General features: G+C 39.6%; 1 protein-coding gene across 5 annotated transcripts in view; it reads left to right on the plus strand.

Moving 5' to 3' along the window:
* Window positions 1–23,737, plus strand: part of ESR2 (estrogen receptor 2) — a 101,101-nt gene that overhangs the window by 40,835 nt on the left and 36,529 nt on the right. For 4 of the 5 annotated variants that reach the window (XM_067028361.1, XM_067028363.1, XM_059059071.2 and 1 more), the window contains exons 2-4: window positions 10,013–10,456; window positions 12,316–12,488; window positions 21,011–21,127. In XM_067028361.1, the coding sequence (XP_066884462.1) occupies window positions 10,104–10,456; window positions 12,316–12,488; window positions 21,011–21,127 (643 nt within the window). In that variant the 5' untranslated portion in view covers window positions 10,013–10,103. The remainder of the gene's footprint in view (window positions 1–10,012; window positions 10,457–12,315; window positions 12,489–21,010; window positions 21,128–23,737) is intronic. The other variant, XM_067028365.1, reaches the window with a different exon arrangement.

A 23,737-nucleotide genomic window follows, 5' to 3' on the forward strand; every position in this document is an offset into this window, starting at 1 on the left:
ACATTATTCAATTCAGTAAACACTTAGGAGCCTGTTATTGCTAGGCACTCCTAATGAAGATATGTAAGATTGATGTCGTTTGCCTTTTTCCTTTGCGCTATGAAAAATAAGAGCCTGTCTTTTAAATACATACACAACGTACCTTTCAGAGAACTACAGTGGCGGTAACTAGGATATGCAGAGTGGCAAGTTTGTGAGGCACCAGCAAACTGGATAGTTGGCATTTCCAACTGGGACAGTTACAGCTCTTGATAATAATTAAGGGCTTTACTAAGGGAATCTTTGTGCAGGTGTACTTGAGAGAGGAGAGAAGGACGAGGGTCACCTGGAAAGACAAATTACTGGACTCATATATATTTCCTCAAAGCAGGACTGCACAGTTTTGTTAGTGAATGTTTTGTGTTCACTGTCAACCCCCCAGACTGGGAGGCAAGTTGAATGTATTCCATTTAACTTCTGCATCGGTCATGTCCTTTTGAATCTCTTCACCCACAGCTCTCCCTCACTGTGCCCCAAATGGATATTTGAATATGGTTCTGTTTCCTAAAAGTGGAGCATTGTCACTGACTTGGTATTTGGGAAGGAGCAGAGACTTGCTGATGAAAGAGAAGATTGACGGGCTTTCCCTCCACACTGCTGCCTTAGAGTGTGAGAACCCTGGGGCTGAGGCTTTATCCTCTTCCCATATTCAAGCCCTCAAAATTCTATTTCCTAACCAGCTCAGTAGGCTATTAGGGGAGTTAGTTTTCTCATTTTGGAAAATACATGTACATGTTCTTAAGAGTTGTATGTGAGTCAATTATTAACGATCAGTTCCATGATGATTTTGGAGTGTTTTTTCTTTATTTCTAATTAATATTAAACTGATTGAGACTCTTAATATTTTTCTTAATATTTAAGGCTATTGATTGGCAAGTAGCCACTTATACACATCAAGGCCGCTTGACACCTAAGACATTTTTTTTTTTTTTTTTTTTTTTGATATGCGGGTCTCTCACTGTTGTGGCCTCTCCCTTTGCGGAGCACGGGCTCCGGACGCGCAGGCTCAGCGGCCATGGCTCACGGGCCCAGCTGCTCCGCGGCATGTGGGATCTTCCCGGACCGGGGCACGAACCCGTGTCCCCTGCATCGGCAGGCGGACTCTCAACCACTGCGCCACCAGGGAAGCCCACTAAGACATATTTTTTTATCTTTTCCATGAAATTCCTTCTACTGTCTGCTTTGTGAATGTGAATTTATGACTTCGGAGGGGCACACAGGTGTGGGGTGTTCGAACTGAATGCTTGGGGAAGGGTGATGGGCAGGCTTAAGAATACAGCATAGGAGAATGTGGCATTTTGTGTTCCACACATGCTACTAGCAGCTCAGCTTTTTGGACAGTGGTGATGGATTGTCAAGAAGAAGTTAAGAGAGTACAATTAGGAGGCAAAAATCTTCAGGGTGGCCATAAAGGTGTCTTAACCTAAATTGTCTGGAAATCCTGCCTAACACTCTAAGCATATTCAGTGGCCTGCCGATGGACTGACTTCATCCTCTTGCCTATGTAATGATACCTTGCAGAATGCTTTCATGTACATCATTTCACTTCATCCTTAAACACTGTGAGAAAGGGGAACCCATATTAGGTCCCCGTTTCTCCTGAAGGAGATGTAGGAGCTCAGGGAGTTTACCTGATTTGTCTAAGATCACCTGGCCTTCAGGCAGAGCTGGGCCTGGGACCTGGTGTCCTGCTCTGTCCACTGGGCAAGAATATACATAAAAACAGCCTGGGTGGTGACTGCCTTCTGATTTTTTTAAACTAGATTTGATAGGCACTTTGATAAAATCAGTCTACTCTTTCTAGAATGTCTTTCTGCCATTTCTAGGGCATGCCTTTTTCTTCTTCAAGGAATCACTGTCAATATTTGGAATTTTAAAAACTTTTTTTTTTTTTTTTTTAGTTTAAGAGTCGTAACTTATTTCCCAGCCAGTACATTAGAACACTACATATAATCCCATGTGTACAAAAAGCTTTCCCACTGGACATAGATGTGACCCAAGAGGGCTCCACACAGGTGTGTGTGCTGGGGGAGTGTGAGAGAGACATCTTTGGGCAGAAGATGAGGACTGTTCATCATGAAGGGTACAGGCCAACTATTTTAGGCTATGATGAGTAATTAAAGAAAATTGGCACGCAAAGAAATGATTAGTTCTTAGAATCGGGATGTCCGGGTACATGTTCTTTTGTTGGCCAGGTGAAATTCCATGCCTTCCACGCCCAACAATTAAATTGTTTAGAGACTCTTTTTCCCTGTTATACCAGAGATTGTGGTCATAGAGGCAATGCTTGGGTGTTCAAACAAATGTGTGGGAAAATCTGTAATACAGTGCTGGAGAAGTACATTCTTCTTGGAATTCTTTCCTTCGATCAGTTTATCTCACTGTTTTAGAGCAGAACTACTTAAATGACCACAGGTTGTTTATTCACTTTTCTAGACCTCCAGTGGAGAAGACTTTCCTTTTGCTACATATTCTCTTGTCTCCCAGGTCTACTGCAGTGATTTAAGTTCATTACTCCTTGTTGTGTCTTTGCTTAAGAAGGAAAAACCCTTTGCATTGGCTACCAAGTTATTAGTTACCCAAGACTCCACTGACAAATAGTTGTCATGTGAATCTGGATAATTTAAAAGATACCCAACCAAAAAGCAGTATATCCTATTAATCACTGTCCAGCAACCAGTTCTCTCACATTAATTATCATGGTACTGGGGATATGTGGAAATTCTAGAGAAGTTGGTATATATGTGTGAAATGCATATTTTCTAAGCAAAGTCACTGTGGTACCTGATTTATTTATTGCCTGGATGAATCCTGGCATTTGCCATTTGGTGGTATATGTCTGACAGGTCATTTCAGCATTTCTGGGCCGAGAATGAACATTTCAGTTGTAGGTGAAAATGAGTGATGGGATTGATTCTCTGCTCCTGAGAGAGAGATGATCTTCATTTTAAATGGTGTTTTCCCTTTCCAACTGGATAATGGGGAGTGTTATTTCAAGTTCATGAATTTCCATGCTACTATTCATTGCTTTGTGTCCGTAGAAGCTTTACATTTTTAAGAGGCCTAATGAAAGGAAAAGATAGTGGTGGTTTTCTGATCGTTTGGTGTGTTGGCTTTTCTACTGATACTTAAGCCGAAACGCCAAATACATTTCTTTTGGGCAATGTAAGGTTGAGACAACACGAAATTCAGTAAAACCTTGATTGGTCAAAATGTTCAGAGAATGATTTTTTTGTTTAAACAATTCAATTGATTTTTAAAAATTGATTATTAAGTTGAAGTCTCTTGTTCAAATTCTTATTCTAAAATCCACTGCTTTCCTGCTTCTTAATTTCTTGAATATAATTTAATCTTCATTTGATGATTGAGAGTGTAGAGTTTATCCTTATGTAAGTTTACCTTGAGCAGTGCTCTGTATAAGAACGTTGAGATACTCACCATGGTTATTACACTAACATGTGGATATGCTTTTTATTTATTAAATTGGGTAAGCCATCTTGTTTTCTTATTTTTAAGTTCAAGAAATTAAAATTTAATACTGTAAATCAACTATACTTCAATTGAAAAAGAAATATAAAATTTATTACCTCTAGGTTACATTATGCATAAATACAATTTGTTATGCATGTTACCTTAAGTATTTTGTTCTCAATTGTTACATACTGTTTAAGTTGTGCTGTTAAAGTACTTTAAATGTCTTTTTTTTGTTGTTTTGTTGTTGTTGTTGTTTTGCGGTACGCGGGCCTCTCACTGTTGTGGCCTCTCCCTTTGCGGAGCACTGGCTCCGGACGCGCAGGCTCAGCGGCCATGGCTCACAGGCCTAGCCGCTCTGCAGCATGTGGGATCTTCCCGGACCGGGGCACGAACCCGTGTTCCCTGCATCGGCAGGCGGATTCTCAACCACTGCGCCACCAGGGAAGCCCTAAATGTCTTTTGATTAAATATTTGGCTACATAAGATATGCTCAGATCATTTAGCAAAAATAATGCACTAAAATCCAATCACCAAGGTACAAAATTGAAAACATAAGCACAGTGAACAGGTGTATGTGTAGGTGGATTGAAATAGGAGAGGTGTTTTCAGGACAGATTGAGGGACAAAAGCCTCCTAATAATTCTGTCAGTTCTGGAGCTGACATCTAAAGGTTACTGATGACCTAATTACCAACTCCTGTATTCAACCACTTGCTCTAACTTTGATCATTTCTGTGGTTCTGTAAATGTTTTCAAGCATCTGTATTTAAAACCCTTCCTTGATAGACAAAATGTGGTGTATACATACAATGGAATATTATTTAGCCTTAAAAAGGAAAGAAATTCCTATACATGCGACAAGATGGGTAAGCCTTGAGGACATTATGCTAGATGAAATAAGCCAGTCACAAAAGAACAAATACTGTATATGATTCTACCTATATGAGGTACTCAATAGTCAAGTCTGTAGAGACAGAAGTAGAATGGTGGTTGCCAGGAGCTGGGGGAGGGAGGAATGGAGGAGCTGTTTTTAGCAGGTGTAGAATCTTAGTCTTGCAAGATGAAAAAGAGTTCTGGAGATTGGTTGCACTACAGTGAAAATGTATTTAACACTACTGAACTGTACACGGTTAATATGGTAAACTTTATTATGTGTATTTTACTACAAATTTTTTTAAAAGTTTGGAAATTGCTAGTTAGCATTATATGCTTTATCCTGCATATTTTCTATTAGGAAACAGGGATTGTATACATTGATTGGGAATAAGTAGTTGAAATATGGAATCCTGTCCTCATGATTAATACATGCATATTTTTTTTGAAACTTCCTTGATCTTATATTCGTCTTCAGCTACCATTCTCTCTCCTGTCCCTTGTGGTCAACAAATGTTGATTGGAAGTGGTAGCACCTTTGTATTCATTCCTTGTTATTTTACCTGGTCTGCCTGCCTCATTTACTGGGCATAGTGGCTCCCTGAAGGCAGAGTGCATGTCTTGAAACTCTTTTAGACCCCCTGTCTCAGCTCAGGACCATGGCTGCTGCAAGTGCTCCATCTTTGATGCATGCTCTATACTGGATGAAATCATATATTTTCAACACATTTCTTCATATTCTTTTCTTACAACAAATATTTATTGTGTTGTAGTGGAAGGTGAATAAAATACAGTGTGTGCCTTCAGGAGCTTAAAATCTAATTGTACTTACTTCTTACTCTCCCACCCCACCTTTACCATTTCCAAAAAGGATTTGGTGTAGTTCTCTTCTAATAAAGTAGGGTTAAATTTCTATGTAAGTAACTATAGGGGTGCTAGAGTGAAAAAAGTGATAAGGCATAAAATGCCAACCTCTTCACAATGCACTTTGCATATTTCTTATGAACATGGCAGGTTTTCTGTAGGAAAATATCAGGAGATTAGAGTGGAATGATGAGTTGGGACAACATAGTGGGATGCATGACTTATTAAGAGGCTGGTGGGAAGCAGCTGGTGGGGGCTGCTCAGAGCTGGGTTTTTAAGAATGTTAATCTGGCTGCTCTGTGGCCCTGGAGAAAGAGCTAACTGGAGGCAAGGAGCAGTAAGGAGACTATTTAAGGTGCACAGATAAGAAGTAACAAGAGCGTGCTCCAAGGTTGGCAAAAGACATAACCATGGGGAAAGGCACCATGGAGAGAAAATTCAATGTGCCTTGGTGATGAAAGGGGAGAAGTCAGAGATAATTGTAATAGGCTTCATCATTAACACAAATAGGAAATGAGTGGTTTGGGGGAGGAAAATGATGAATTTTGCCTTGGATGTTATATTAATTATCTAGTGCTCTGTAACAAATTGTCATAGAATTTAGCAGCTTAAAACAATAAACATTATCTCACACAGTTTCTGAGAGGAATCCAGAAGCAGCTTAGCTTAGATGTTGGCCAGGACTACAGTCATCTGAAAACTTGACTTGGGCTGGAGGATCTGCTTCCAAAATCCCTCTTTCACTGTAGTTCCTTGCTGGCTGCTGGCAGGAGGCCACCGTAGGGCTACTTGAGTGTCCTCACAATATGGCAGCTGGCTTTTCCCAGAGTGAGTGATCCAAGAGAGCAAGCCAGGAAGAGGTTGTAATGCCTTTTATAACCTAGTCATGGAAGTACATGCCATCCCTCTGCCATAATTTAGTCATTAGAAGGGAGTCACTATATCTAGCCCATATTCAAGGGGGAGGTTAGGCACCACGTTTTTTTTTTTTTTTTTTTTTTTTTGGTGGTACGCAGGCCTCTCACTGTCGTGGCCTCTCCCATTGCGGAGCACAGGCTCCGGACGTGCAGGCTCAGCGGCCATGGCTCACGGGCCCAGCCGCTCCGCGGCATGTGGGATCCTCCGGGACGGGGGCACAAACTCGTGTCCCCTGTATTGGCAGGTGGACTCTCAACCACTGCGCCACCATGGAAGCCCCAAGGCACCACCTTTTGAAGGGCGGAGTATTGAAGAATTTATGGACGTTTTAAAAAAACATCATAGATATATTGTGTTTTGAGGACAAATGGAATGAGCATTCAAAGGAAAATGTCAGGAGAAAGGAATTGGGAGCTTTAGAGAGCCAAGTCCCTTACATATGGAAGTAGGTGACAGCTGGAGCAGAAAATATTGAAGATGGAGAACTTCTCCAGGCTAGATTCTTAATTATCTCCCTCAACCAGTCTCATTATTAATGGTCATTGTTCCCTTCCCCAAATTATATTATTCCATATATTTTAACGTTTTTAAAAGAGGTTTCCATTTTTAATTTCTTATTTTGTTTCTTTTTTCCTTCAAAGCTTCTTATCAAGAAAAATTTCAAAGTTACAGAAAAGTTGAAAGACTAATATAATGTCCGTATGTTTACCATCTAGATTCAGTAATTGCTGACAATTTGACTTATTTGCTCTATCTATGTATCTATGTATGTATCTACCTGTCTATCCATCTGAATATTTTTCTGAACTATTTATTAAGTGGCATTCTTTGGTAAAGAAGGGTTTTCCCTCTACGTTGGGATAAACTACAGGTTCTCTTAAAAAGGCAGAGTACAGGTTTAATTCTTTTCCCCTAATTACTAATTTTCAGAGTGAGGAACTGATACAGTGGTAGCAGATGATTCTCTTTTTCTTTTCCTCTTTTTTTGAACATTGCTATGGACTCATAGTCCAAAGGGTGAGAAGCATATGTAATTTTGCTGTTTATTGCCAAATACCCATGGAAGTTGTACCATTTTGCACTCTCACCAGCAATGTAGGAGCAAGTCCATGTTTTTTCCATAACCTTTCCAAGAGAGTCTGTTGTCAAACATTTGAATTTTGGGCAAGCGTAAGTGAGAAATGGTATCTTGGTGCAGTTTTTAATTTGTATCTCTTTATTGAACAAGGTTGAATATATTTTTATGTGTTTCAAGAGCCATTTGCCTTCCTTTTCCTGTGTTCTGTTTGTGTTTTTTGCCTATTTTTGTAATGAATATTTGGATTTTTTTTTTTCCATCTTAAGAGTTCCCGCTATATACCAAAGAAATTAGCCCTTTGTTTCTAATATAAGTTGGGAGTATTTTTTTTTTCCAATTTGTCATTACGCTTTTGACTTATGGTGTTTTTATGATATGCAGATATTTACTTTAATGAGTTTATGTACTTTTATGTATATTTTTTTAAAAATAAATTTATTTTTAAATTTATTTTTATTTTTAGCTGCATTGGATCTTCCCTGTGGTGCATGGGCTTTCTCTAGTTGTGGTGAGTGGGGGCCATTCTTCAATGAAGTGTGCAGGCAGTGGCTTCTCTTGTTGCGGAGCACGGGGTCTAGGCCCGTGGGCTTCAGTAGTTGTGGCACACGGGCTCAACAGTTGTGGTTCGCAGGCTCAGTAGTTGTAGCACATGGGCTTAGGTGCTCCACGGCATGTGGGATCTTCCCAGACCTCGGCTCGAACCCGTGTCCCCTGCATTGGCAGGCGGATTCTTAAGCACTGGGCCACCAGGGAAGCCTTTATGTACATTTTTAAATTGCATCTGGATTTTGAGTCATAGTTAAGAAGATTGTCCCCACATCCATGTTATGATGGGATTTATCTGCATTTGCTTCTAGTACCTGTGCAGCCCCTGTTCCTCCCCCATTCCTGCCTCACCCCTTCTCCTCTCCTCCTCCCTCTCCTTCCTTTTTCCAGTTCTCTCAACATTCAAGTCTTTAACATTTGGAATTTATTCTGGCATACATTCTTTTTCCAATGATAATTCTGTTGTCCAATGTTTTCCTAGTGATTTGAGATACCACCTTTATCCTATGACAAATTTCCAAAAACTTTTGACTTTTTAAAATATTTATTATTATTTTTGGCTCTGTCAGGTCTTAGTTGTGGCATGTGGGGTCTTTCATTGTGGTGCACGGGCTTCTCTCTAGTTGTGGCGAGTGGGCTCCAGAGCGCACGGTCTCAGTAGTTGTGGTGTGTGGGCTCTCTAGTTGCAGCACACGGGCTTCAGAGCACGTGGGCTCAGTAGTTGTGGCACGTGGGCTTAGTTGCCCCGCAGCATGTGGGATCTTACTTCCCCGACTAGGGATTGAATCTGCGTTCCCTGCATTGGAAGGCAGATTCTTAACCACTGGACCACCAGGGAAATCCCTTGAGTTTTTGAATTTGCTGTTTTGGGATTTTCTGTTCTATTGCATAGCAGTCTGGGTCCAATCAGGAGATAGAAACTACACAGTAGGTTCAACAGGGGAAGTCTAATATAAGAATTACCAACTATGATGAGAGATTAAGTATAAGATATAAGAAACTCTACATGGAGCTGAGGTAGACTACCCAAAGATGGACAAACTTGGGGGATTCAGACCTCCTTGGAAAAAAATGGTTTGGCCACTAATTAGCAGAAATGTTAACTGGTGTAGCTGGACAACAGTGGTCTGGAGTTACAGCTGGGGAGCGGGTGATCAGCAGCTGGTGGTGTGGGCATGCCCTGGGAGTCCAGGTGCCCTTGGGGGCAGAAGACCTTCAGAGTGTGCATGTGCTGGTGATGAACCTTGCACAAGGAACAACTCCTGTGTAACTCCTCAGGCCATAGTCTGAACAGGTGATTGCAGAAAGGTTCTCGCCATGCCAGGGCTACAAGTTTGCAGTGGGACCTCGTTCTGGACTATGGCTGGCACAGGCTCCACTGGATGTTCTCACAGCCACACTGCCAGCCTCTGCCCCTGCCAGAAATCACTGCGGCCTCTTCCTCCTGCAGTGTCCCTGCAGCACCTCAACTGTGAAAGCTTAGCACTGGGCTCAGTTTAAATGCTTAAGAAATTCCATTGCCATAGAACATATACTGAAGAGTGTATTAGGTGAAAGGCAATAAATTGATCACTGATACAGGTACATTGGCCTGTCTATTCCTTTTTTATTATTGGCTATTCATAGTGTGTTTGAAGATCTGTTATTGCTAGTCCTACTCATTGATCTGTTCTTTCAGGGTTTTCCTGGTTATTTTTCTGTAAGAATTTAAAAATGAACTTATCTAGTTCAAAAAAAAAAAAGAAAAGAAAAAGAAAACTGGTTGGCATGACATTTTGATTTAATCCTGTGTTTTTAATTTTTTAAAATTTTTAATTAATTAATTTATTTATTTTTTGCTGTGCCATGTGGCTTGTGGCATCTCAGTTCCTAGGGATTGAACCCAGGCCACAGCAGTGGATGTCCAGAATTCTAACCACTGGGCAACCATGGAACTCCCTGTGTTTTTTAAGTTTTAAAAGCACTTTATATTAAATTCTCATGGTAAAAAAATTATCATGGTTAACAACAAAAGCATTATGGAAGTGAATGAAGTAGAAAATGAGTTCCATGCCTTACCTTCCTACCCCTCTGAGGTTAATATTTTTGTGTATATTTTTCAGGATGTATTTCTAGGCCCATACAAGAGTGTGTGTGTGCGTGTTTAATAAAAATATGTCAACCTTTTTAATAGTATGCTTGTATCTGTAACTTAGAAATGTCTTTTTTTTTTTCTTCACAGCCATACCTGTCTATGATTCTTTGAGAACATTATAATGTCCTTTTGTGCCTCTTCTCACAAGGAGTTTTCCTAGCTGTTACCTATTCAAGACATGGATATCAAAAACTCACCATCTAGCCTTAACTCTCCTGTCTCCTACAACTGCAGTCAATCCATCCTACCCCTGGAGCCAGGCCCCATATATATACCTTCCTCCTATGTAGAGAGCCACCATGAATATTCAGCCATGACATTCTATAGCCCTGCCGTGATGAATTACAGTATTCCCAATAACTCGGAAGGTGGGCCTGGTCGACAGACCACAAGCCCAAATGTATTGTGGCCAACTCCTGGGCACCTCTCTCCTTTAGCCATCCATTGCCAGTCGTCACTTCTGTATGCAGAACCTCAAAAGAGTCCTTGGTGTGAAGCGAGATCATTAGAACACACCATACCTGGGAACAGGTAAATCCAGTCTTCATTCTGAACTGTAGTTCATGGCCATTATTCAGATTGCTTTACAATTTAGTGAAAAGAAAGATATGTGTTATACAAGGTCTCCGTTATTACATAGATCAAATAGAGCACCTAAAACATCTGATATTGTGAATTCTATAATTCTGAATTCTAGAATATCTAATCTGATATTCTAGTTCTTACTAAAAAGTTGAGTTTACAGATCTGTGTTTTGTGGGAGAATTCACTATCATGACTACTGTCTTTAGAAAATAAAGAATTTAACTTAAATCACTTTCTTCTTGATGAAGTGATTTGGGTTTGAAAAAGAAATTTTTATTTTACTTTCAAGTTAGATCCTTCTTATCTTGCAGTGAAATCACAATTTAGTGTTCATGACAGATTGTGTCCAAGATAAAAGTAGCTGTCGGTATTACAACTTAATGAAATACTAGACAGGTGAAGCCTGAAAAGACAGACAAACATTGGTACAAGCTTTTAAACAATGAACTAAACTAATAACATTTTATAAAGATTGATGGGAAACTATTTAAATGTGGACTTTAGTTGAACTTTCTTAAACTCTAAGTGCAAGGTAATATAATGGGTTATTTCCATTCAATTTGTAATTTTTTTTTTTTGGCTTCTCTGCGCAGCTTGTGGGATCTTAGTTCCCTGACCAGGGATCAAACCCAGATCTTTTTAATGATAATTATGGCTACGGAGAGCAGAGGTAGTGTAGAGAGAAGCATGAAGGGGAGATAAATTTCCAAAACAACCAAATACTAAGTTACAGCATTTTTTTTTTTGTGTGTGTGATATGCGGGCCTCTCACTGTTGTGGCCTCTCCCGTTGTGGAGCACAGGCTCCGGACGCGCAGGCTCAGCGGCCATGGCTCACGGGCCCAGCCGCTCCGCGGCATGTGGGATCTTCCCGGACCGGGGCACGAACCCGAGTCCCCTGCATCGGCAGGCGGACTCTCAACCACTGCGCCACCAGGGAAGCCCTAAGTTACAGCCTATTTGATATTGAAATGTATTACTTTCAAATATCATAAAACTTTGAGAAAGCCGTATTACACAGTAATTTTATTTTTCTTCTTTAAAAAAATACTTTGTTGGTAAAAGAGAATATGAAAATTGTAGATAACTTTTAAAAAATAATGTTTTCTCATTCAATGTTTAAAGGAAGAAAGATTTTGTTTCTGAGCACAAGTTCTAATCAGAGTTCTGCTAATATTTGGGTAAATTAAACCATAGTATAATTACCTTAATTTATAAATAATTGTACTTCTGCTATTTCCTTTCCAAAAGAAACATGCTGTAGCCAAATTAGGAACTAACCAGGTGTTTTGGGTGCCTGTGGGTGCTCCCTTGTGGGCTGTCCCTTCCTCTGTGGAAGCCCTGGCCCTCCCTCTACCCAGCATTGAACACCTTCCTCCAAAGCCTTCTCAAAGGACAGGTACATGTTCACGCTCTCCCCTTCTCTTCTCTCTTCTTCCTCTCTCCCCTTTTCTTCTCCCCACCATTTCCACCCAGACTGGATCTGGTCACTTATTACACTCAAAGTTGTTCACCCTGATGGCTACAGCTGGCCGTCCATGGTTACTGGTGCTTATCAGCACTGCATGGATGGGCATAAACTGGCTTAACCACTTTCGGGCATCAGTCATCCCAACAGGGTGACTCTTCATAGATCTTACATCAGTAACAAAGGTTTTGCTTGACCACATTTCTTAGAATATATTTATCACGAGGCCTTGAGGGCAAAGAGATAAATTGGGCAATGTTCATGCTGTTCGTTTTTCTAGAAAGACCCTGTTTTACCTTTCGTGCTCTTTTACAATGAATGTTTTCTTTGCCCCCTAGAGAGACATTGAAAAGGAAGGCTAGTGGAAGCAGTTGTGCCAGCCCTGTTGCTAGTCCAAGTTCAAAGAGGGATGCCCACTTCTGTGCAGTCTGCAGCGATTATGCATCGGGATATCACTATGGAGTCTGGTCGTGTGAAGGATGTAAGGCCTTTTTTAAAAGAAGCATTCAAGGTACCAAGAGTATTGTTAGCTGCTTCTTTAGTTTTCCACTTTTGCTTTTAAACAAGTTTTCAGATGACCTGGCAGAAATTTCACCTTTGGCCTGCTTTGTACACAGAGTACTTGATGAGCAGTTCAGAGGATCATGTGTGTTTGCGGGTGGGATGGATTGTTTCAGGTGTAGAGTACTTTACCTTTCATTGCAGATCTCTACCCCAGAACCCAAATGGGTCTCACCCCATCATCACCCATCGCCGTCTTCTTGGGAGAAGACGTCTACCTACAACCCTTGTGAAGATAAAGCTTGCAAAATATGTGTGCTCATTAGGAACTGCAAAGATTGTTTCTTCCTTTGTCTTATGTTTAATATCTGGCATAAGTAACAGTCATGATGGTGGGCTGGCTCCTGAGGAAGAGAGAATAAACATGTTTTATGGAAATGATCAGAAGTCAGTAGTTCAACTCTAGTGGTCTTTGAGAATTTATCTAGAGGCATGTCTTGCCCTGAACTAGTGGAACCCCCTTCACAATCCCGTTTCCTGGTCTGGGTTTAGACTATTTTCCTACCCTTCTCCAAATTTCTGCTGGGCTGGGTTTTTGTTTGTTTGTTTGTTTTAGTAGCCTTTTAAATCAATTTCAAACTGTGCACACCTGGTTTCAAGGCCAGTCAGCCTCTTACCACACATGTCCTTGCTGGCCCTAGTTTGCTGAAGGCACCTTCCTGCTTACTCGTGCTCTTGGCTGTCTCTGCCCCTTAACTCCTCCCTCGGCAGCCCTACTCCCAGACAGTGTCCTATGTTCCCATCCCAGAGCTCCCTTCCCTTTTCTGCCAAGGCCGCAGTGCCTTGTTCCTATCCGGTTTAAGGAAAGCAACCTTAAAGCAATTCATAATGTGCAAGTGGCAAATGGCAATTTACTGAGTTAATTCACCCAATGATAACTCTAGATTAAGAGAGCATTTTACCTCGAGCAGAGAAGCTGATGTAATCCAGAGGGAGGTGAGGGGTAGAATGTTGGTAGATAAGGAATCACCTTCCTCTGAGTCCCCTGAAATTCACCTTTCATAGATGACCACCTGTTTATCCTGGACCCTCCACTTAGTAGCTCTGTGGCTTTACTTCCCAGACTGTTTGCTCATCTATGAAATGGATACAGAGTTGTTCTAAAAAGGAAATGAGGTTGCTTATGTGAAAATATTTGGTCAGTTATAAACAACCTGCAAATTCAAGTTATTCTAGTTTTTCTTTTAACTCTTCTGTTTTCAGTTCAGATATCAACATCTCTTCTTTCTTCCTTGTATTTCTCTTCTAATCCTAATCTCATTTAAACCTCCCTCCTCCAAAATCTTCATAGTTAGGTGGATGAGGGCCCTCTGCCATTTCCAAACTTTTCTTACCGAAAGGAAAAACAGCACAGATAAAGGAAGCTGATGTCAAATATTATCAAAACATAAATCATGGTTGCTTATTTTTGCTTTTACATACACAGAGCTTTTTCATTCCATGTTTAACATATTCAGTGCTTAAAATTTTTTGTTTATGATCATTGTACTAGTAGATTATAAGGCCAGGTCCAGCTTCCTGCGATATATGATAAGAACAATTCAGATTTTCTGAAATTCAGAACCAAACTCTTGATATGATGACAATTCTCTATTTGTTGAGGTTCTAGAATTTTATCTCCTAAGGAAATTTTGACCCAAAACAGCTAACTACATCCTTAAGAGAATTCTTATTGGCTGTTTGGGAAAAATCTCTGCATGGAATATCTTTCATGATACATCATGAACCCTGAGACTGTAGCTGAAAACAATAAAAAGTAAGTTTCCTATGCTTTCCCCATGTCATTCTTTCCTACTGCATCAGCAGAGGAACTGCTGGGAAAGGAAAAAGAAATGTCACATCCTAAAAGTGCAAATGGGAAAGAGTTAGTGCTCTTACAATTGCTTCATGCCTAAATGATTATTTCTTTGGACTCTTCATATTTTTGGTGCCCTCTGGTATAAATGCATTGCAATAACTGAAAATGGCTACTCAATTTTTTTGGTATATTGAATGAAGTAAGAATCAAATATATTTTCATAAATTGTCAATTTTATCCTCATTGTTTTATTGAATAAATCCATTTTCATTGGTTTTTTGAATATAGGAGCTTAATTTTTTGTTTGAGATATAATTTACATACAGTAAAATTCCCCTATTTTATTTTTATAGTTTTATGAATTTTGAAAATACATGTAGTCATGTAACCACCACCATAATTAAGATATGGAGCATTACTATAACCACAAAATATTCCTTCATGCCCATTGTAGCCAATTTCACCCCAACCTCCCAGGCTCTGGTGACTCTTGATCTATTTTCTGTCCCTATAGTTTTGCCTTTTCTAGAATGTCATATAATTGAATCATAAACTACGTAACCATTTATGTATGGTTTCTTTCACTTATGATGCTTTTAAGATTTATCTGTGTTGTTGGATGCATTAGTAGTGCATTCCTTTTTGTTACTAATATTCCAGTAGGTGTGCCCCATTTTGTTTATTTGTTCATTTGAGTTGTTTCTAGTTTTGTGCTATTTTAAGTGAAACTGCTGTGAACATTTATGCATATCTCTCAGTGTAGACATCTTTTTATTTCTTTTGGGTAAATATCTATGAGTAAAATGGCTGGTTGTATGATAAGCTAAGGTATGTTTAGCTTTATAAGAAACTAACAAACTGTTTTCCAAAGTGGTCGAACCATTTTGTATTCTCAATAGCAATGTATGAGAGTTCCAGTTGCTCCATGTCCTTATCAAAACTTGATATTGTCAGTCTTTTAAAGTTTAGCCATTCCATTTATATTAGTATGTAGTTCTATCTCACTGTGGTTTTATTTTGCATTTTCTGATTCCTGACGATTTTGAGCACCTTTTCTTGTGTTCATCAATTTTTTTCTATGTATATGATATATATTAAGTTCTATATATACTAGGGTTTAGTCTGACTGTTCTGTTGATCTATCTCTTCATTCTTGTATAAGTACCACTTTATTTTAAGTATTATAGTTTTATAATGAATTTTAATACATGCCAGTATAAATTCCTCCTATTTTAAAAATGTCCTGGCTATTTTCTCATGTTTATTTGTCCACAGGAACATTAAAATAATTTTATTAAGTGGCCTCCCATCCTTAATGTTAAAAAATTGGATATTTTATTAAACCTAAGAATTATTTTGGAAGGAAGCTCTGTAATAGTCTTCACATCAAGAAACACATTGACGGGCTTCCCTGGTGGCGCAGTGGTTGGGAGTCTGCCTGCCGCTGCAGGGGACATGGGTTCACGCCCTGGTCCGGGAGGATCCCACATGCCACAGAGCGGCTAGGCCCATTAGCCATGACGGCTGAGCTTGCACGTCCGGAGCCTGTGCTCTGCAATGGGAGAGGCCACAACAGTGAGAGGCCTGCATACCGCAAAAAAAAAAAAAAAAAAAAAAAAAAAAGAAACATTGACTCTATTTGTTTAGGTCTTTTACATCTCATAAAATTTTGGGGGTTTTTTGATATGTATTTGGCCCATTTCTTCATGTTATTTCTTATTTCTTCATGTTATATGAACTTCATAAAGTTCATCCTTCTGGCTATTTATTTTATATCCACGTATAATAGTAATGTTACTACTGTACTCTACTATGCACTTTCATTTTGGTATTTATAATAACCTTTTATCATTGTCATCTGAAAGTTAAAATCCATTTGACTGCTGCTCGTGAATCTTCAACTCTTTGTTTCTTAAGACATTATAGGCTAAGCTTTAAATGGGAAGCTGTAGCAGCCCATAGGTTGTATAAAAGTTTCTTACCTTCAAGGCATATATTCCATTACTTGGGGCTTATTTGATCTTGAACTCAAGGATATCCTGAGGGAAGAAAGCACAAGGTAGATGCTTGCTATTGAAGTATAAGAGTGCCAGGGAGGGTATGGGTAATAACTGCTCTGTTTTTTTCTCTCTCTTTTTTTTAAGAGCTACATTATTTTATTTTATTTTTTTTAAAATGTATTTATTTATTGGCTGCATTGGGTCTTTGTTGTTGTGTTCGAGCTTCCTCTAGTTGTGACGAGTGGGGGCTTTGTTGTGGTGCGTGGGCTTCTCATTGCCGTGGCTTCTCTCTGTTGCGGATCATGGGGCTCTAGGCAAGCGGGCTTCAGCAGTTGTGGCAAGCGGGCTCAGTAGTTGTGGTGCACAGGCTTAGTTGCTCCACGGCATGTGAGATCTTCTCGGACCAGGGCTTGAACCTGTGTTCCCTGCGTTGGCAGGCAGATGCTTAACTGCTGCGCCACTAGGGAAGTCCCTAATTGCTCTGCTTTTAAAATAAGAAAACCGGGAGGCTGAGCTGATTATTAAACTCAGGTCTTCTGATTTCAAGTCCAGTGCTGTCTCCTCCCTCCATGCAGTTGGATGTGCATGATAATACATACTCAGACAGACTCAATAATTTTGCAGAGAACAAAGATAACCTTTTATGTTTTGTATTATAAAAAACATTTTCCTATAAAGTTTTATATCTTAACTAAAAGAATTAGCTTCATATTTTGCCTTTAATTTTGCTTTGAACTTTTCTCTTAGTTCTGTTAGTGTGGAGACTGTTGCATTGAACAAGAAAGCCATTTTAATACATGGGGCGTTTGGTGCAGTTCAAAGAGGACTTTTTTCTTTTTGCCAGAAATGAAGTGAATTACCATGACCTTCTTGCATGAGACATTTTCTAGGCTATTTTATTGAGCGTGTTCATATTATTGTGCTTTCTGATCCTTTTTTAAAAGTAAAATGATCTTTTACAATAAACTCTGAGAGAAAAATAAAAGCCAACCTCTACTTGTCCCTTAAATGCTTATTGTTATGAACCTCATTATAAAACCAATAAGGATGACATCATGTATAGTTCTTAGAGGTTTTAGAAGATACTTAAAAGATTGCTCCTGCTATGGAAGGTACTGTGGGATTACATTTATCTTCTAAGTATAAAACATTATATTCTAAAGTACAATAGAAAGTTTCTGATTAGAAATATATTTTGGCTTTTAAAATTTATTTTTGAATATTATAAGTGAGGATAAAAGCAATAACAAGATAATTATCTGTTCCTTAAAATTTTTTTTATAGCACACCTTATATTACCACCTATTCTTGAGTGTGTATGGAACCTATAAATATGATGACAGAGTCGCTCCCTTGGTTAGGTTACATTTTATGGCAAATGGTGTTGGGATAGTCTCTTGTGATTTTGCTGTGATTATATAAGACTCCCTCATAGCAAACTGGGGAGAAACTAGAAGTCAGAGAGATGTGCTCCTCCTGGCCTGGAAGGAAGCAAACATCATGTTGTGAACTACTTCTGGGCAAGGAACTGCAGGTGCCTCTAGGAGCTGAGAGCAGTGTCCAGCCTATAACTAGTAAGAAAATGGGAATCTCAGTCCTACAACTGCAAGGAATTGATTCTGTCAACAGCTTAAATGAGCTTGAAAGAGGACCCTGAGCTTCAGATGAGACCACAGCCCAGTCAATACGTTGGTTGCAGCCTTGTTGAGGCCCTGAGTAGAGTAAGCTGCGTCTGCACTCTTTATTTGCAGAAACTATGAGATAATAAATTTGTTTGATTTTAAACTTTTAAGTTTGTAGAAATTTATTATGCAGCATGGAAAACTAAAACAATAACTTTAAGGAGATTATTGAACTGAGCTTAAGTGTTTTCATTTGTAAAATGGGGATTATAGCTCTTTATAAGGGAAGTTATAGGACTAAATGAAATGCTGATGAAAACTACCCATAAATCAGTAGGAGATCAGGAATGTTGGTGTGTCAGGCTAGGAAGACATTGCTTCCTGTACATGGCCAGGATGGAGGGTCACTTGAGAGAGTGCTTTTTGCATCTCTAGGGCACCTTTGCTAGTATCCAGGCCGATGCAGAGTGTGATGGTAGAGCCACAAACAACTGAATTTCAGTTTGTGTTTTGTTGAACAGATGTTACAGGAATCTATCTAAAAGGGGAGAGGATTATAAAATTTAATTATGGTTCAATCATGGAACCATATCTTTTTGAAGTGTTCTTTAAAATCTGGTGAGTTAGAAAAAGGAAAGTTAATTTCACAGCTTAAAACATTAACATTTGAAATATAGATAAATTTCAATTTATTTGTATTTGCATATTTACTTGTATGTGTCTATATTTGTGTGAATTAGTTTATTGTTTGAGTAGCTAACGGAGAATGTTTAAAATGAGTCTCCAACTTACAGAAAATGTGCATATACAATATAAAGAAACTTTTTTCCTGAAATCATGAGTTGCCAACATTATGCCCTGTCACCTCTGAACACTTAACATGTATTCTGGTAGAGCCACAAGGGTCAAATTGGGAAATTAGCATTGATACATTATTACCATCTAATGTTTAGACTTGTTCCAGTTTTCCCAGTTGTCCTAACAGTGCCCTCTACAGCAAAAGGATCCAGTTTAGAATCACACTTTGCATTTATTTAGGTCTTTAGCCTTCTCTCTCTGTCCAGAACAGTTCCTCAGTTGTTCCTTGGTTTTCATAATCTTGACAATTTGGAATCTTATAGGCCAGTTATATATAATGTATAAAATATATAAAATTTCATATTTAAATTCAGTTTAGAAAAGAAGTATAGAGCAACCTCCTGTGTGACTAGTGCTCAGGCCATGAAATAGGATCTCTCCAGAATCCCTCTGGGTGGTCCTTTCAGTTACAGCACCTTCTCCCCCTACAGAGGTAAGACAGTTCTAACTTCTGCCTTCCTTGCCATGTTTTAACCGCTTACGCATGTAACCCTAAACAATATAGTTTTTTCTGTTTTTGAACTTTATATAAATGGAATCCCCTCCTTTATGTTCTTTTGTGACTTCTTTTATGACTTGCTCGTTTAATTTATCATTGAGATTCATCCATTTTCCACATTGAAATTATGGGCCATTATAGGTTTTATCATTAGAAGTTCAGGCCCTATTGAAAGACTCAGTTAAGAAATAAAGGCACCATAATACCCTGTTCACTTTTTATATATTTTATTATAATTTCTGTTCTTTAAATCTCTCAGGTCTCTGTATTTATTTTCATTCTCCCTACCATTACCAATCTAGGTAGGCAGCCTCCTTTCTGGTTTGCACAGCAACAGTGGGTTCTTGCTTGGTCTCCTGGCCTTCATCCATTTTGCTGCCTCTAATCTATTTTCCATACAGCATCTGAAGTAATGCTTTTGGTGTTTTTATTTTTTGTTTTTCTTTGGCTGCGTTTGGTCGTCATTGCTGCACATGGGCTTTCTTTAGTTGTGGCCAGCAGGGGCTGCTCTTCGTTGCAGTGTGCGGGCTTCCGATTGCGGCTGCTTCTCTTTTTGCGGAGCACGGGCTCTAGGCACGTGGGCTTCAGTAGTCGCGGCGCGTGGGCTTAGTTGCTCTGCAGCATGTGGGATCTTCCCAGACTAGGGATCGAACGCGTGTCCTCTGCATTGGCAGGCAGATTCTTAACCACTGCTCCACCTGGGAAGTCCCAGTGCTGCTTTTTGAAATGGAAATTTTCTTGTTTCTTCTTTACATAAAAGAAGTACCATTGTCTTAGTCAGATATTGCTATAGAACTCTATTTAGGCTGTAGATTACTACAGTGAGCATTATTTTTTTAGTTATGGGTCTATGAGTTGTTTAGGGTGGCTCTACTTCATAAGGCTTGGCTCTGGGCTTTGGGTTGAGTTCTGGTCTGCACCACATGTCTCTACACTCTCCTTGGACCAGTGGCTACCCTAGGCATTTTCTTCTCATGGGCACTCAAGAAGCCAAGCCAGACTTTTGGAGTATCACGTCTACTTCCATACCATTGGCAAGTCCCGTGGCCAAGCCCGACATGAGTTGGTGAGGAGGTGTACTCTGCCTGCTGTAATACACTGTAACAACACAGGCTGAGGTAGGGAGTGAAGCATTAAAAACAATAATTTAACCCACCACAACCATCATCAAGTGGCAGTTCTTTCTGTCCTTCTTTGGTTTGATGATTTCTGTATTCTCTTACTGACCAGTTTAGTTCTCTTATTTAGCTATGAATTCCTATTAAAATGTCATGTTAAATACCACAGAGGAATGTATGTAAAAGAGTACAAGCAGTTGAATTTGGTGACCTGATACAAGTGTTACTCTCAAGGAGTCCTGTGACTTGGAGCAAATTAATTTCAGGTGACTGTCTCACTTTCCATGTCTAGAGGAGACTATTTCTAAATGTATCTCTTGAGAATTCTAAGAACATGCAGAGAATAACCTATTCAAAAAGGGTAGGATATTGAAATATTCTTATGTTTCCTTTACTCACGAACAAGGCACTGATGAGGGTGAACTTGGTTTTCATACCTGTACCTGTGGTTAAGAAGATGTCTCCTATCTCTCAGCTGGGTAGCGTTAGTTGTGTTGTTGACCGGGAGGAGATTTAGCCAAAATATTATAACAATAAACTTCCTTTTTTTCTTTTTGTTTCTTTTGCTCTGCTGTAGGACATAATGATTATATTTGTCCAGCTACAAATCAGTGTACAATAGATAAGAACCGGCGTAAAAGCTGCCAGGCCTGCCGACTTCGGAAGTGCTATGAAGTCGGAATGGTGAAGTGTGGTGAGTGTTCCCTTCCCTTTCTGTGATATGTGGGACATGCTGAGAGCCATGTCAAACTGGGGACAGTTTGAGGACCTGGAGACATGTAGCCTGGATGAGAGGAGATTTAGAGCATGGTAATTATCTTCAGGTGTGTGTATGCTGTCCCATCGCGGGGGTGTTGACTTATTCTCTAAAGCTGCAGAGGACAGAGCTGGGGTGAACAGGAGCAAGTTGTAAGAGGCAGATTTTGGCCCAGTGTAGGGAAGAACTTTCTACAGTTCAAGTGGTCTGACCACAGAATAGGCTCCTGCATGAATTAGAGAACTCTAGCCACTGAGGTGCTCAAATGGGCTGGCTGACCGTCTGCCTGAGGCCTTGAAAAGTCTAAGGATGAAGTTCAGGTAAGTGTTCACAGTTAAAGCTCTGACAAGAAAGTTGACTATCTTGTGGGCTGCTTGGGATGACTCGTGCCTATCCCTCCGTTAAGTTTCTAGAAGTGGAAAAAATATGCATAGGAGTCAGAAACGTGATAGACCTATGGAAAGCACATAGAGTATGGATTTTGTTCTAAGACAGTATGTGTGCATATGTATGTGAACACACGTATACATACATGAAAAAACAAAAAGAAATGAGAACATTAGTATAACAACTGACGACGATGCTTACACTCCACTCTCTCCACCTGGCTAACTTGATTCACTTGTACATACGTGCTCGTTTATATACAGTCATATCAGCTCTGCCTGTGCTTTTCTTATTCTTCTGCCAGCCAGTATTTTAGCAGTGGTTTGTTGTAATTTCTCTCTTTGTAACTATTTGAAAAATTAAAAAATAAAATCCTCTCTCTTTTCTCCCTGACTGTCTCTTAGTAGCTCTGCCCTTTGAACATTCTCTGTTCCCTCCCCTAGTTCAGAATTACAGCAGAAGTTCTCTTAATTTAATCACAGTTCTCTGGCTTCCTAAAATCACTGGTGTTCTCCATTTCCTCTGTAAAATATCCTGCCAATGCCCGTGACCTCCCAGTGGGTATTGGTTACTTTCACGAACACCGCTTCAGTTATATCCTTATCAGTAACCAATGGGCTTCTTCCCAACCTGTTTCTACTCATTGTAATTGTTAAATCATATAATTTAATTAAACTTTATGCAAACATATGAAATATGAGTAGGAAAGGGTAGTTATTCCTGCAAAAGCTTTGAATAAAACTGTAAAGGACTAATAGCTATTGGGCTAGGTATGGGTGAGATTGGGGCAAAACCATTATACACCTATAAAGAGTCTGCATTCAGATTGCTTTAGGAGTGCCTAAGTTCTTGCTCTGTTTTAAAGAAGCTGATACTGAAAATCCAGAGACAAGGTAACTTGTGATTAAATTGGCAGAGGTGCTTAAAGAGAAATCCTTGGCCCTCTGACCAAAGACTGCAAATAAATATATCATGTTTTAAGTAAAACGATATTTTAAATTGTATACTTAAAAATAAAAAAGATTTCCAATTTAGCCTTAGGTTAGAAACGCTTTTAAGGTACTAGAGTCTGTTATTGGCTGTGGTTTTCCTGGTTTGGGACCAGGGCGGTAGCACATACACTCCAGTTGTAGGGGGCAGTGTATGCGGTGAGAACAGGAGGACTGAACCCCCACCCCATAGATGGAATCTCATTTTTTGTCTCATTACTTCTTGCATTGACTATGCTTAAACGACCTAACCTTTCTGGCCCTTGGTTTCCTTCTCTCTGAAACAGAGGTATCTGCTTCATTGAATTTTGTGAGGAATAAAGACCTAACACAGTGCCTGCGTTAAATTTTGCTTTTCCTTCCTTTCTCCCTTGTTGAAAGGCTCATATAAGTTAGCAGTTTTCGATACAATACAGTTTCAGAAAGCAGAGTTCAGAGATGTTCCTGAATTTTTCCTGGAAAAGGTCATTGAATTTGACCAAAAAGTCACTGTATAGGGCTAAGAAAAAATATTTCATTATCTTAGATTACAGAAGGAATAAGATGGATTGATGTGCAAACAAATGGATATTTTGGCCCTTTACTGACCACGGGAAAAGACGATTAGGAGTGAATTTTCTTAACTGTGCCTCCCTCCTCTCCCAGCCCTCTTCTTGTCTGCCCTCCTGAGAAAACCCTTGATCTAGATTCTTCCTTCTCTCCAATCTTAGAGGATTAGGGATTCTCCCTGCATTCTGGAGCCTCCTGCATCATTGCACTTCCCCGTTTTATTCAGAAATCCTGTCCCTTTTGTCATCACCTTTTTCTTCTGCATTTCCAGTCCTTTCTGCTGAGGTATTAATATGGTTGTTTAAATGGTAGGAGGGTACCCACCCAGACTAGCTTCAGAGACAAGGCTTCATTATAAGAATACACTGAAATGCAAATAGGCAGGAGACTGATCTGAATAACTGTATACCTGATCTAGATCCCTGTGTTGGGACAATAGCTCAGCATCTTTCGGATGCCATCTCTTTAGTCACCTGCTGTATAGACACTTGAAAGTGATTTTGATAGGGAGGTGATATAAAATTGTTGTTAAAAGCACCAGCTCTGGATTCAGACCACTGATTGGTTTTAGATCCTGCTTCTGCTATTTTCTAGCTTTTCTACCTTGGGCAAGTTACTTGAG

This window comes from Kogia breviceps, chromosome 3, assembly GCF_026419965.1.
Source record: "Kogia breviceps isolate mKogBre1 chromosome 3, mKogBre1 haplotype 1, whole genome shotgun sequence".
In the NCBI taxonomy this organism is placed as follows: Eukaryota; Metazoa; Chordata; class Mammalia; order Artiodactyla; family Physeteridae; genus Kogia; species Kogia breviceps.